Here is a 15,853-nt window from a genome sequence, read left to right on the forward strand (position 1 = left end):
GGCCACTATAGGGTGTAATACTGTGTGCAGGGGCCACTATGGGGCATAATACTGTGTGCAGGGGCCACTATGGGGCATAATACTGTGGGCAGGGGCCACTATGGGACATAATACTGTGTGCAGGGGCATAATACTGTGTGCAGGGGCCACTATGGCTCATAATACTGTGTGCAGGGGCCACTATGGGACATAATACTGTGTGCAGGGGCATAATACTGTGTGCAGGGGCCACTATGGCTCATAATACTGTGTGCAGGGGCCGCTATGGCTCATAATACTGTGTGCAGGGGCCACTATGGCTCATAATACTGTGTGCAGGGGCCGCTATGGCTCATAATACTGTGTGCAGGGGCCACTATGGGACATAATACTGTGTGCAGGGGCATAATACTGTGTGCAGGGGCCACTATGGCTCATAATACTGTGTGCAGGGGCCACTATGGCTCATAATACTGTGTGAAGGGGCCACTATGGGACATAACAGTGTGTGCAGGGGCCACTATGGGACATAATACTGTGTGCAGGGGCCACTATGGGACATAATAGAGCGCACAGGAATGCAGCGCGCAGGGGGGGGGGGTGTCGGTCAGTCAAGGTCTTTGATGTCGGTCAGGAGGGGGGGGGGCATGTCAAAAGTTTGCCACGGGGCCCCGCCATTCCTAGTTACGCCACTGGGGATCATGTTTGTGCAATAACTTGTAAAGGAAAGTAATCAGAGGAGAATATCAGGAATCATTCTGATGACAAGCAAGCACAGTGAAGCAAGCTGGGCACATCTGTACATCTGTATGGGCTCTGTCTATATGCTGACTGAGGCAAGGTATGATCTCCATAGACTTCTATGGGTGCAATTGTACGGCCCACATATATAAAACTCTGATATGACTCTGATGGGTGACTCTATAATGAATCAGCGGCCATATCCCACCCGGATTATTACCTGCCAGTGTCACCCTAACGAAACAGAGCAGCCTCAATGAGACTTAGTGCCCCAGACTCAGCCCCAGTGCACGAGCTGCCCCGGCCCTGCACCACAGGGTGTGACTGTCAGTCAGTCTATAGCCTACCAGTGTGCCGCTGTGCCCGCTCCTCACTGTAGCGAGTCCCGTGTGTGGAGCTATAGCTGGTGAGTAGTACACAGGCGGCTGCCATGACAACCGGATGACAACAGACAGTCGGCGGAGCAGAGACGGGCCGGAGCTGTGCGCTGTCCCTCGGCCGGTAACTACAGGTAAGTCCGCTTACTGCCTGTGTATGACTATGTGCTGTGATGGGGGTCCCTGTATGTGCGCTGACTGTACGGGGGCTGCACGGCTGTGCTCCGGGGGAAGTCCGGTGTTGTAGCCCTGCTCTAATAGTTTATATAGCAAGAAACAGATAGTAAATAGTGATATCAAAGTGGCAAAGAACCCCCATGTTATAGGTGCCCCGAGACCCCTGGACTAGAGGGCGCTATAGCACTAAGTGCAGTGACATCAGGCTATTCATTCTAAGCATTCAGTATCCTAATAGGGCTCTGCTCATACTGTGCTCACTGCTCACATTTGGTATATATGAAATTAACCTGCTGTTTGCCCTCAATGTACAGATAGACTTCTATGGTCTATGGTAGTCACATGCAGGAAATAAGCCTCTGTCCACATGTAATTATCACATCACATATCCATAGGGCCCCATGCACCAAGTATATGCCAATGCTGTATAGTAATCTGTAGTCTGCTCCACTGTCCTGTATACAAAGTCACAGTTAAATGTGTACATTGGGTGGTATATGCTTTCTTATACTAGAAGCCATTTACCAACATATGCCATTGTGTGTCTATACATTAGTATACATCAGAGACTTCAGTATACAGTGGGGAACGCTCTCTCTGTATACCCCAAATGGAAGCAAACTAGATGTAAATAGAGACTGAGGCCAGGGCCCCACCAGGCATAAACGTCACGGCAAAAGCCATGGTGTTTTACAGACACTGCCCAGTGGATGGGATTCTCGTGAATCCCGTCCACACATTACAGAAAAATACACATAGCAGAAATGCTGCAACTTCCCAAACTGACATGTTTTGGGAATCGCAGCATGTCAATTATACATACGGAAACATTGTCTGTTTCCCCAAAGGTATTAATGAAGCAGAAAGTCTGCAGAGGAAACCTCAGTGGATTTTCTGTGAATGTTTTTCTGCTGCAGTTTTTCCTGCAGCGCTTTTTCACTGTGACCCACTACGTAGAGCCTTAGCTTGCAGGTGGGTTCACTCTAGTGTTCAGGGACTCCATCCCCCATTCCACTTAAAATATGCAGAGAAAAGTCTTGCAAGCTGGACTTTTCTCTATCCATTTTAGGTGTAAACCCAGTGGACCCCATTATAGTCTATGGGGTCTGCGGGTTTCCATGGTTATCCCTTTTTTAAGCAGATAGGGTTTCTATTTCTCAGGTCCCTAAGCAGACCTGAAGAATGGAAACCTGAACGCTAGTGTGAACCTAGAGTAACTGTACACTGTCTATTCAGGATTGCTGAAAAGTGAAGAACCAAAACCAAAATGTAGTGACATGGTCTGGCATGTAAAAATGGGAGTGTCTTAAAATAGTTGTTCAATAATTGTAATCAAGGTAAAATGTTTAATTAATCTAGATTCTGATTTAGGTCATATTCGCCCTGCCCTAGGGTCTCCTTAGTTGTTGGGCCCCATAGAAACTGCAGTGTTTGCTACCAACCACAGCCTATCACTCTGCTGTCATCTACATAGTTCATTGCCATTGTTCTGCTCTGACATAGGAACAGAATCATGAAAATGTCCTTCATTCCAGATCTGTCAATTGACTCACACCAAACTTGACTATAATGTAGCATGTCAAGTTTCTATCAAGGTGTCCGTCATTTTACTAGATAAAAAAGTAATGCAGCATGCTGTGCTATTTTGGTCTCGCCTCTTTGACAGTATCTCCAGTATAACCTCAAATGCAAATGTGAACAGAGCCTTACTGATCTGAGCATTGTTATGTTTATATTAATAAATTGCAGACTGAGAATAAATGTACCCAACCTTTTCTTTAGCCATGACTACAGGTCTGAGCCAGCAGTATAATTTGGCATGTACGGAATTAAACCAACCAGTTAACCATTTCATTGAAGAAGTGTTCAGAGAAATGGAGCAACTCGAGTAAGTAAACTTATATTATATAAGATCTTTATAACAGTATAATAGATAGTTTTGGTAAGTATTGAATTTTTATCAAATCTCCAAAATATTACACATTACAGTCAGTGGCGTAACTAGGATTGGTGGGGCCCCGTGGCAAACTTTTGACATGCCCCCCCACCGATGCCGAAGACCCCAACGACTGACCCCCCCCCCATTCCTGTGCACTTTATTATGCCCCATATTGGCCCCAGTACACAGTATTATGCCCCACAGTGGCCCCAGTACACAGTATTATGCCCCATAGTGGCCCCTATACACAATATTATGCCCCATACTGGCCCCAGTACACAGTATTATGTCCCCATACTGGCCCCAGTACACAGTATTATTCCCCATAGTGGCCCCTGCACACAGTATTATGCCCCATAGTGGCCCTAGTACATAGTATTATGCCCCATAGTGGCCCCAGTACACAGTATTATGCCCCATAGTAGCCCCTGCACACAGTATTATGCCCCATAGTGGCCCTAGTACATAGTATTATGCCCCATAGTGGCCCTAGTACATAGTATTATGCCCCATAGTGGCCCCAGTACACAGTATGATGCCCCATAGTGGCCCCTGCGCACAGTATTATGCCCCATACTGGCCCCAGTACATAGTATTATGCCCCATAGTGGTCCCAGTACACAGTATTATGCCCCATAGTAGCCCCTGAACACTGTATTATGCCCCATAGTGGCCCCTGCACACAGTACTGTGGACACCCATGAACAATTATTATACTCTGGGGTCTTTTCAGATCCAAGGGAGAGATACAAACATAAAAAAACACTGTCACTTACCTATCCCCAGCTCCGCTGCAGTCCTCGGTGGTGTTGGCCATCTTCCTTGAAGTTTGGACGTCACATGACCTGGGACGCAGGACCCTGTCATGTGACGTCAGGAACCTCACAGTAGTAGGATGAAGCCTGCCAGGAGTGTGTAAAGGTAAGTAACACAGTTTTTTATGTTCGCTTACCTCTCCCAGGCCTCCGATCATTATACTCGGGGGTCTGAAAAGACCCCTGAGTATAATAATAGTGTTTGTGGGGCCCGCAGCATCACTTACCGATCCCCGACCCTGCCAGGATCGGTAAGTAAATAGGGCCCGTTACTGGCTGGAGTAACTCCAGCCGGTAACGGCCTATTAAGAAAAAAAAAACAAAAAACGCAGCGGTAGCGGCTGTCGCCAGGCCCCTAATGTCCGAGCCCTGTGTCAGCCGCCACCCATGCTATCCCGGTAGTTACGCCGCTGATTACAGTCCAATACAAGTCGAGACATATACAGAATCATTTTAACATATTTAATTCAACGCCTATATTTAGATGCTTAAGTGTTAATTCACATGGCAAAAACCGTTTCCAGCATTCAACCTTTTTAGCCATGACGGGATGCCGATGCAGTGCTAATGGAAAAAACTGTGATTGAATGGGAGGGGTTTTGTAGGCTAATTTTGAGGCGGATTCTGCGTCAAAATCCGCCTGCAAAAAACTTAGAACATACCCTAACTGTTGGGATTTATGTTTTATCTTTTCATATCAAAACGCAAAGACAGGCTTATTAAATAACATAACCAATACATTTTTCTAGGCAGCTTAGGTCTACATTGAAGATATGTGGAAATAATCGACTATTGCCTGTGAAACGTGTTACAGATGAAGATTTTCTTGCCATTTCCCATGTACTCAAAGACAATAGTTTCATAACAAGTAGGTCATTTTACAGTATTTTCTAGGAATGAGAGAAAAATATACAATTCCTAGCTGTAGATATTTTAAAACCTTATCATATGTAGGTAATGTCATTGAAATATTATTATAGCGATTCAGTATATCTATACTGTCTTTTGAACGTTTTAATGGAAGATTTTTTTTCAAAGATCTTGATCTTAGGTTCAATAACTTGACCAATAATGGTGCAGAGTATATTGCCAAATTTCTTCAGGTATGTCACAGTAAGATATGCATGTTCATGGTCTCTAGCTGTCAGTCTATTATATTTTTATACTTAAAGAAGATTTCTGTCTTAGGATGGCTGCTCATTGTTTCATTTAAATCTTATGGGCAATGACATTGAAACAGAAGGTGCAGAACACATTGCTAAAGCTTTGCATGTAAGTAAACTTTGTTATTTCTTTCCATATAAATTTCCCCAAATTATATGACTTTTTTTTACATTTTTTTTCTATTTTTTTTTACATTGTCTTGCTCAGAGGAATGATACTCTTAGAAGCTTAAGGATGACGGGTAACAAAATTGGTAACAAAGGAGGAATGTTCTTTGCTGCAATGCTGCAAATAAATTCAAGTCTTGAAGAATTGGACCTCGGAGACTGTGACTTGGTATGCCAAAGCTCAGAAAATGCTGTCTTTTTGGTTGTTGATGGCTTCCAGAATAATAAATTAACAACGTGTGGCATAGTCACTGAATTCTATCCAGAGAACTGAAAAATACAGTTTGTACACATCTCAATCCAATTTTTCATTGCTCCAATCTCCAATGCATTTAAAAGTGACCCATTAAAAAACAAACAAAAATAAACTCAATTATTCATTAGATTGCAGCCATTATACAGCTTCAGACTGGCTGAGCATCTCTGGTTCTGTTGAGTCATATAAGTGTCCTTTTCTTGTGTTTATGGCTTCTAGACAAATAGATGTGTATCCATGATAACAGACTTCAGAAAATGCAATGTAGTCTGATAACAAAATTGGCAGTAAATGAGGGATGTTCTTTGCTGCAATGCTGCAAATAAATCCAAGTCTTGAAGAATCTTTATTACCATCTTCAATCTTTATTACAGTAAAACTCCTTTCTTTTCAACATTTAATGGGTTTGTCAGCACGAATAACTTGTGTCAATACGCCCCATTATGGTGTATGGAGTTCATACAGAGAAGGGCCACTTGGTATCCCCTCTGCTAGCCCCAGTTCCATTCTTGCACTCTAACTATGGAAGAATTGTGTAGTCACCAATAGCTACGCAAGCAATATCAGAATTACAATGACATGATCACGTTTCATAAAGTTTATTTGTAGTCTGTTACCATAGACACACATAATAGATCAGTAGTATCTAACTGCTTTGGGTGGCAGTAGATGAATGCACAGATATGGAGAGGGGAACCAATGGCATAAGAAAAAGAAAGTCCAGCATCCATTATACTGTATGTATATTTATACTTTATAACTTTACATAAAGTCTTGTTAGATACAGTATTTACTTTTACGTGTTTTAGGCCTATGAGACCCTTCGCCTTTGGTCAGAGAGATACAATAAAAGTATGATAAATCCTCTGTAATGTGGTAAATTTAACATGATAGAATATATCCACTTGTAATCACGATTTTACCACCCCTGTATCACGTTATAGCTAATTCCAGGTGTTTAACCCTTTAGATGTCTCAATCAATAGCAATCATGGCATCTAGATGGATAGTAAGAGAAAAAGGGTCCCCGTCTGTTCTATAATCACCCCATAAATGCAATCTGAGGTGCCAATGGGTTCCCATAAAAGTTGAGGCCTAACAAAGATCCCCAGGCCATCCATGGCTATATGCCAATGTCATGTTTACGTGCTCTTGCTATGGTTAAATTGTTAACAATGTTATTCCATCTAACTTTACAGGGAATACAGAGCTTAATAGCATTTGCCACAGTCCTGAAGCAAAACAATTCGATAAGATCACTAAATTTAAACCGCCCTTTATTCTATGTTTCACAGGTAGGTACTCACAGTGAATTCTGCTTTGGGGAGAATTTTATTGTGCAAAGTATACCTATATACATATTCCTTTTTAGGAAGACACCAGCATTCATATAGCTCTGATGTTAAAGGTGAACAATACTCTGCAGGAGATCCATCTATCCAAACATGAGATGACAGATTCTGGAGTTCAGCGTCTTTGTGAAGCCTTACATGAAAACAAAACTTTAAAATATCTTGATCTTAGCTGGTGAGGTTTAATACGGCACTGCCAACTTGTGTAATAGCTTTTAGTTACTCTGAATAGTCAGTGTTAGGCTATAGTTATACATAGCAGTTGTATGGAGTTGTTTTATTGTTGCAGTATTACAGCATTTTGTGAATGCTCACAACAAAAAAATGGAACTTGAGAACATAGCCTTAATACTAAGCTAAGTTCTCTGTGTTTTTCTTAAAGTATACCTAAACTTTTGATTTTCTGGTAGCATTTAGGACAGTAATACATTTTGCAATATATTTTATACATTATGGCTAAAATCCACTTTCCGTCTCCCTTGAGACACACTTTATCATTCGTAGTGCTCTTTTTGCCATCTGACCTGAATGAGGATCTGCTCAAATGAGTAGCTATACAGAGTCCATTACGAGAAATACATGTTGAGGATTTCTACAGAAACATAGCATACAGTTGTAGTCAGGATTGTCACTGTTCATAGCACAGCTTGTGAATAGGAGTAGCTTTTGTATATCTGAAATAAAGAAATATTCTTACGTTTTACCTTTTCAGCAATAAAATAACCCGTGATGGCGTCAAGTGCTTAGCAGAACTACTGAGGCACAACACAACACTGGAAATCTTAGACCTGACATCAAACAGAATGGAAGATGAAGGTGCAATGTACCTTGCTGAAGCCATTCATTCATATAATAGCAGTCTCAGAGCGTTAGTATTACATTTCACATTTAACCTCAGTATATGTAAACTTGTATTTTTTATGTCAGTTTTTTAACTTCTATATAAATGCAGTTTTTGGAGCACATGAAATGGGGCATTCTCATCTCATACATTTATAGCAGGTCCCACCATCGACACGAACAGGGGTCTCCTTACTCACATCTCATGGCTTCTGAGAATGGAGAAATTAACCATTAATTAATGGAGAAAGCACACAATTAGCACAGCAATTCTCTAAAACACCATAGACTTGAATGGAGAGTTGCTCATGCACAGCCATCTCTCCATTCTCAGGGAACCCCTATTCTAAAGACAGATGTGTGACCTGCAACTATAACAAATTCATGGAATATTCTATGGATATGCCATCGATGTGTTTGATGGGAATACCCTTTTACAGAGAAAATGTATAATCTGGTATTTTGATCATCTAGTACACAAAGAACCAGCCAACTGGTCATTGTTCTCAATGTGACATGCTTACTATTGAAAATGTGCCAACATTCTCACAAAAAAACTTGGTGTACATGTTTTACATCACATTTATGAACAGTTTTAGACAGTTTCTGCAATTGCCCAACAATAGGTGGGGCTTGTGAGAAGAGAGATGTGGCTTGCTAGAAAAAGGATTGGGCTTAATATGTGACAGTGTGTGCCAAAAATACTCCAAAGTTTTTGGGTATTTGTTAGAATATAAGCCAACTAGTGGGTGATGTAAAGTTAGACAAGCCAGGCTAAAGATATGCTGCACTTATTACTTAGAATTAGACACTTTGATAAATATGGCCCAGTTTAAGACTGTCTTATTTTTAGGCTAAGGCCCCATGTAGCGAGCAGCAGCCGAGAAATACTGCAGAAAAGACCATAGCAGAAACTGACTTTCTGTCCATATTTTACCTATACGGAAAACACCAGCGTTAATAAATCTGCCCCAATGTGTAACAAGATAGACTAATAAATGGAGGTTCATGAATTATATCTTGTAATGTAATGTACATGTGCAAAAGCAGATTTTGGTATAGTAACGGTTTTGTTTTAACCACTAGGTTCGCAATTGTAAGTAACAACATCACTGGACAAGGTCTGAAGCATTTGGCAAACGCAGTTAAAAGTAACAGTGGACTAGAATACATCTACATTTGGGGGAATGTACTGGATGAAGATGCCTGTGTGGTACGTATAATATTCTAGTTTATCTTGAGATTCTGGTAATAGTTCTTATACTGGTAAACTGTAAGGCCACTTAAGGCCAAGGTCCGACGTGGAAAAACAGTATTTTTTGACTGCGTTTCACAGTTCTCGCAATGTGAATGCGATTTTTGTATCTCATTCATGCATTGTGGATAAAAAGCTGAATTTTTTTTTTAAAAAAAACAGGAGCATGCTAATTTTAGGTGTGGAACCATTTTTCCTATAGATTTAATGTGGAAAGAAAAAATGCAGAGAAAAGGTCAGCAAAAACTCAATGAAAAACTCTACAGAAAAATAGGTTCACACCTGCGCCTGGGTTTCCATTCTTCAGGTCTGCTTGGGGATCTGAAGAATGGAAACTTAATCTGCTTAAAAAGTGGTTACCTGTGGAAACTTGTGGACTCCATAGACTATAATGGGGTCCGCCGGGGTTTCCTGCTTGCATTTTATAAACATTTGTTTAGAAAAGTCCTGCTTGTATTTTATAAGCGGAATGATGTCAGGAGTTGTGTCCAGTCCTCTTACAGGCTAGAAGTTCCAAACTTCAATGGTTATAAAGGAGCTGTAATTTAGTTTTACTATAATGGGAAGAATATGCAAATCTGTCTCCCAAGATGTAAACAGGGAGACCATGTAGACATATAAACCACATAGAAATATTCTTTAGACCATGCAATTACTTATGTTACCAGTCATGTCGGTATGCTACTTGCCTAAATATCCCATGTAACTCGTATCTGTACAATTTCAGGCATTTTCAGAGCTTCTGTCAACGGGTCGTCTAAATGCCTCTTCAACAGATGTTCGGCCATATATTGTTGATGGTCGAGTCTACCTAGCAGAACTCTTTCATGGACTCAAGAAACACTATTACTGGACTCCAACTTATGGTATTGCAGATGATCCTGAATGCAACTCCAGTCTCACAATAATAAACTATCATGACTTTTGAAGACCAAACCAAAGATTCATTTACTTTCACAAAATAAGCAATTTTTGGAACCCTGACCATACCTGAATTGGAACGCTTGTTGATTTTCTTTTGCGGACTATGATCACTATTTTTACATTCTTTTTAGAGGGTTCTACACAATAAAACTGCATGTATAAAAGTGCATAAAAATGCAAAAATAAAAATCATTTAAGGTACTAAAACCCCCCAAAGTCAGTTATTTCAATATAGCTGCTGGCTAGTCAGTGAATACGTCCACTTCCATCAAAGTACTGCAGATAACCACTTGGGACACTATCTGACCATCCTGAGTTTAGTCCAACATGAGAACACACGAGATATGGTATATGCATTGTTTGTAAACACAGTGAAATCTCTTCAAAAGACCATCTCTTTCAGAAGACCAACCCCTCACTCGGACCACATTTTTGCCATGGATTTTCAGTTTTCCTTTTTCTGGCTTTTTTTTTTCAGAGCTGAAATTCCACACCAAATTCCTCACCATTTTCCTCCGTGTGAATGGACCCTTATGCAGTTTTGAGTGGCTGTCTTGGGCTAAGGGGCTGCTCACATATAGGATTTTGAAGCAGAATTTTAAGTGGAATCTGCCTCAAATTCCACCTGTAATCTGTCTCCCATTCATTTCAATAGGAGGCATTAGGTGATTTTTTTTTTCTGCTAGATGTTTTTTTTTCATCTAGCAGAAAACATAAGTGTCCTGCTTGTTCTTCAGACGGATTCCGTCTGAGAACTCCCTCTGACATGAATGTGAGGCGTAAAATATACAATTCTGTGTCGAATTTGGCGCGGAATTTGACACAGAATTGTATATTGCTGTTGTCTCGTGCTGCCGACACTTCTTTGCACCTAGCTAATCCAGCTTGTTTACTACAGCTTCTACACATGGTTAACTGGATAAGAGAGCAGACACTCTATATACTATGAATAAGAAGTGAAAAAAAAGGATTTTAAAGGGGTTGTGAGAGGACTATTAATTTACTTACTGTCCCAGTTATTGCAGCCGATGGACTTGGCCATGTCACTGCTCCAGAGTGATGTGATGTGAAGCAGCCTTCATCCTCCAAGGACGCTCCACTCCCTCCTTCACCGATTTCACATTGGAGCAGCTCTGGAGCCTGAATGCCGCTTCAGTTCACATGACCCCTGGGTCCATGGGTTGCCATAACCTGGGACAGGTAAGTAAATTAACAGTTCCTGTACAACCCCATTTGAAGGCCTTTTACACAGGCTGATGATTGGCCCAATTAACATTTGTACAAAGTGTTGTTCTGTGTAAACGTGTCCAGCCAACATACAATTGTTATTGATTACTGGCTTTTTTTTTATGTGGGTATAAATATTATTGGTTGTTGGCAGCACATATGTATATAGGGGATGTGCTGGCAACAATATGTAAACTGTATAGGGATGAACAATCATGGTAATGATTGTCAGTGCACATACAGCACATGGTTGCTCCATTTCAATAGCTTAAACAATCACTGTTGTGATAATAATATCCCAGACCTACCCTCAATCCCTCAATGCGAGCAGGAAAATCTACCCTGCTAAAAGCACACTTGTCACATGTACAAAACTAATTTTCCAGATTTGCTCCATACGGTCTTTCATGAAGGTACACGGACATTATATCATTCTGAAAAATGCATCTTTATTTAAAACAATAAAAATGCAACTAACACTAGCAGATGTACAGGTCTGACAACTAGACTTCGTCTTCACATAAGAAACTTGCATTTTCTGAAATTCTTATACATCAGTCATTCTTTGTAGTGTTAGAACTTAGAACCCTTTTATAATTTATTGCACAGAATTCACTAACTCAAAAATGTGAAACTACCACAAATCATGAAAAGATAACAATGCACGCATAAAATATACTGTTACATGGCTTTAAATTGATGTGATATAGTCCAGCCCTAATAAGATTATTGAAGACAGGCACTTAAGGCACCTAGAATTATCCCAAGGAAAATTGTTGACCATTATTTATGGAGAGCCAGGAGTGTGCCATTGTCAGCAGTTTACTAAATAGACATTTATTGTATGTAAAATGGGTAACTCCTTTGTGATGCCAATAAAGGGTACTCAACAGCAAATTGTGTGTTACAGGCTGTATGCATTGTAAACATGAGACTTGAAACTCCCTTGATGTTATACATCTACTCCCTGAACAGAGATTGTGATAGCATGTTTGACAGCTAAATATGCTATAAAAATTCAGATCAACCTCATCTATCTATAGTCCTTCAAATCACGTAAGTGGTCTTAGGCTCGGGTTACAACGGCGTTTGGATCATTCTGTTCCCCTTTCCGCATGAAATATGCAAACAGCACTTTTCTCTCTGCATTTTTCATGCGGAAACCACACAGACCCCATTATAGTCTATGGGGTTCACGGGTTTCCTAAGGTTACCACTTTTTTATTCGGATTAGGTTTCCAATTGGGGAGGGTCCCCAAGCAGACCCCCCCACAATGGAGACCCAAACACAGATGTGAACCTAGCCTAATTGTGGTGCTGAGGGAGCCATAAACACCAAAAAAAACCCAAAAAACTTACTACTCACTCACTACTCCTTATGCCTCCATTTCTAGAGGTGGTAGCTCTGGTCTTCTGTATACAGGTCCATCAATTAATTGTGCAATGAGACCACTGTAGCCTTTTAGCATACATCATGTGACTGCTGAGATGTGCCATTTGTGAATATGTCACTGCTAAGACCTGTGATTGGTTGCAGTGGTCGCCTGACACAAAAAAAAACCCCCTGGAACCAGATCATCGGACCTTCTGCTGCTGCATTTTTTTTTATGAAAGCAGTCTAAGATAGCTGTTGGTCAAACCACTACTTATTCGACAACTAACTTGCCAGCTCCCCCATAATAATGCATGCATGGCTTGGCTGAGGGATGCATAGGTCTTGAACTGGGAGAGGGGAGAAAGATGGTGTCAGACATTCTGTCCATCTATTCTTCATCTTCCCAACATCTGTCACCGAGGGTCAGGAGGTCCCCTATAAACATTAGATAGTATGCATGTGGAGACTTTTCAATATTGACTGCAGAAAGTGTAATCCCATCAGCAGAGTTACCAAGCATTTAGTCTGCTGGTCAATTAAATCATAATAGTGCAAAATAGTGTGCTGAATGGGCCAGCAAAACTGACATGCCCATTACCATGACTTGTTCGGCTGTGTGTGCATGTGTACTCAAAGACCCCTCTGATGGCTTATCTTCCGGGACACCAAAGGATCAGGTATTTGAAAATTCAATAGGTCTGCCCCTTCTATTCCCCGACATGTGCTGCTGGTGTGGGAAGGAGGGAGAAGTAGTCGAGACACTACCATACACACCACTTGCCGCCCAGTTCATTGTATATGGGCACCTTTAAATTATTTAGTCATAAGAGACTGATTGTTTTCATAAAAGTTCAGAATATCTGATATAAAACAAATGTAACAATATTTCTCTCTACATACACACAAGCAGCATCAATTAACTGAACTAAAAGAATATATATTTATAAAAGATACAGAACTAAGAAAGCAGTCAAAGAGATGCTGGGTATAAGATGGTGATCATACCGAACAGAGCGCCACCACACTACTGAATCTCCAAAATGAAAATCCAATACATTAAAAAGGTGAAGAAATAGCGATTACATTTATAGGTTTTATAGGGGCTCCATGACTGAAGGAGCAATGCATTAGATAACAGCATCACAGATGAGTGACTCAATTGGACAGAAGTAAAAATTTGTCCCGAATTTTCCAAAAATTTACAATTCTGTCATATCCAAATCTTTTGGATTTGCCTGCAAGTGTCGCCAACTCTTAGTTATTGATCTACTTCCAAGCCAATGTCTAGTGTCATCAGCTTAGCATGTGTCCAAAAACGTTCAATAAAAGACTTTTCAGAGCAATTGTTGCGCTTTCAATTTGGGCCGAATAGAATCTGACAGCAGATTTCAACAATTAAAACATGCTAAGAATTTCAGGAGATTTGCTCCTGTCTTTCATGACATTTAGTCATCTCTAGATGAGATTCAACACATTTCAAAACTGTATATTAAATGCTAATACAGGCTGCAATCCATCCAATATTTGCAAATGTATGATCTAAATAATGCCCTGTTCACTTCAGTGTTTGGTTTCCGTCCGGGGGAGTCCGCACGGGGACCCCCCCCCCTGCGCCGAAACGGAATACCAAATGCAAGTGCAAAGTGCTGTGCTGTAAAAGCCCATAGACTATAATGGGGTCCGTGTGATTACCGGCAAATGTCCGCAGGGATTGTGCAGACAGGAATGTAGTTCACCATTTACTTTCCCGTCTGCATGATTCGTGCGGGCAGCGCGTGGCAAGCATACGGACCCCATATATAGCTTTTACAGCACAGCGCTTGCAATTGCGTTTGTATTCCGTTCGGGGGGGGGGGGGTCTCCATGCGGACTCTCCCTGGACAGAATACAAAAGCAGATGTGAACCAACCCTTAGACATGTGGGGAATGGGGGAAGATGTTTTTTTTTCCCCATACTATTGACATATTTCATAAATGTTATAAAGTTTTCTGACCCAGAAAGGAGGGCCACTCCACCTGGCACATGTGTAAATTACTGGAACAGCAATGGATTCCAATGGCTGATATATAATGCTATATATGTATCGGCAGACATGGTTTACCCTGGCAACAGCTTGACTTTATCAGAAAACACATTTTTAATGATTGTACAGTTATTCAACTACTTCAGAAGTAAACTGAGTCCAGTATATTGGTACCTAATGTGCATCTGATGCTGTAGGCCTGGACTTGGACCTGTCAAGGAGCCGGACACAAGAACACTAACACTGCTAGTGATGTTAATGCTTTTCTAAGGGATCCTTTGTAGCTTGACTTTTTTTTTACACATAATGCTAGAAGGAAACATGGACAAACAAGGTAAATACGTGAACACACACCAATAGTAGTGGGATTTCATTTCCTCACTATTTAGGATTTGCAATCTGTCAATCATATTTCTTTGGTCCCATATTTTTATTTAGAAACCGTTTCCCTTCTATTTAGGGTTTGCTACAAAGTATCAGTTTAGGCAAACTTTTCTGTGCTTTCACCTATACTGATACATTGCATCAAACTACAACTGTGCAAAAGAGTGTTAAAGGAAAGCTGCCATATTAAACAAGTGAGCTGATCTGCCAGCAGCATGTTATAGAGCAGATATAGCTGAGCAGATTGATATATGGCATTGTGGGAAAATTGATTGGAATCCTTGCTCATTTGAGTCTTGGGAGTCCTGTGGGCGGGGCTCCCGCTTCAGTGTGTCAGTTATGACTGAGAACTTATACAGGGAAGGTTACCAACGATCAAGTCACTCCACCCACTGGACTCAAGTTCGAAATCAGTTACAGTTTCCTTCTACAAGTTATGTATCTTTTCCCACAAATCCACATACAGTATCAATGTACTCAACAAACTGGACAGCATTTTCATAGTGACAGGCTCCCTTTAAACCCCAAATTATATTGGAAATTGCAGAACTTATTTAATTAAATACTATTATTTACACAGGATTTACACAGAACTAGACAACCCCTCTGGAAAAGTAAGGCTCTGTTCAGACTAGTGTTTTTAATTTAATAATGCTGCTTCAGATCTGATTTTCAAAGAGGTGCAAACTGACACTGAGGAGCCAATTGGCTTCAATTCATTTTGACAGCAAGAATTTTTTTTTTGCAGACTACAATGATTCTTGTTATTAAGAGTACCAGAATGTCTAATGAATCCTCAGTGAGGGTTTCTGACGCTGTTGTAAAGAGAGCGGCTAACAATAGCATTCACATGCTTA

At 40.9% G+C, this 15,853-nt stretch overlaps 1 protein-coding gene across 1 annotated transcript; it reads left to right on the forward strand.

Annotated features, from left to right (window-relative positions):
• Nucleotides 1–1,101: 1,101 nt before the first annotated feature.
• LRRC34 (leucine rich repeat containing 34) lies at nt 1,102–10,041 on the forward strand. Its single transcript, XM_075266712.1, has 11 exons — nt 1,102–1,231; nt 3,057–3,162; nt 4,778–4,896; nt 5,067–5,131; nt 5,217–5,300; nt 5,400–5,528; nt 6,815–6,910; nt 6,988–7,142; nt 7,680–7,835; nt 8,894–9,020; nt 9,790–10,041. The coding sequence occupies exons 1-11, from the start codon at nt 1,162–1,164 to the stop codon at nt 9,988–9,990; spliced, it is 1,308 nt and encodes a 435-aa protein (XP_075122813.1). The 5' UTR covers nt 1,102–1,161; the 3' UTR covers nt 9,991–10,041.
• The last annotated feature ends 5,812 nt before the right edge of the window (nt 10,042–15,853 follow it).

This window comes from Leptodactylus fuscus, chromosome 3 (assembly GCF_031893055.1).
Source record: "Leptodactylus fuscus isolate aLepFus1 chromosome 3, aLepFus1.hap2, whole genome shotgun sequence".
Lineage (NCBI taxonomy): Eukaryota > Metazoa > Chordata > Amphibia > Anura > Leptodactylidae > Leptodactylus > Leptodactylus fuscus.

Excerpts from the sequence above, each read along its gene's own strand:
- LRRC34 (XM_075266712.1), top strand. The coding sequence starts at position 1,162 with ATGACAACAGACAGTCGGCGGAGCAGAGACGGGCCGGAGCTGTGCGCT. Across the intron at positions 1,232-3,056 it reads CCCTCGGCCGGTAACTACAG|CCATGACTACAGGTCTGAGC; the intron begins GTAAGTCCGCTT and ends CCTTTTCTTTAG. Across the intron at positions 6,911-6,987 it reads CTTTATTCTATGTTTCACAG|GAAGACACCAGCATTCATAT; the intron begins GTAGGTACTCAC and ends ATTCCTTTTTAG.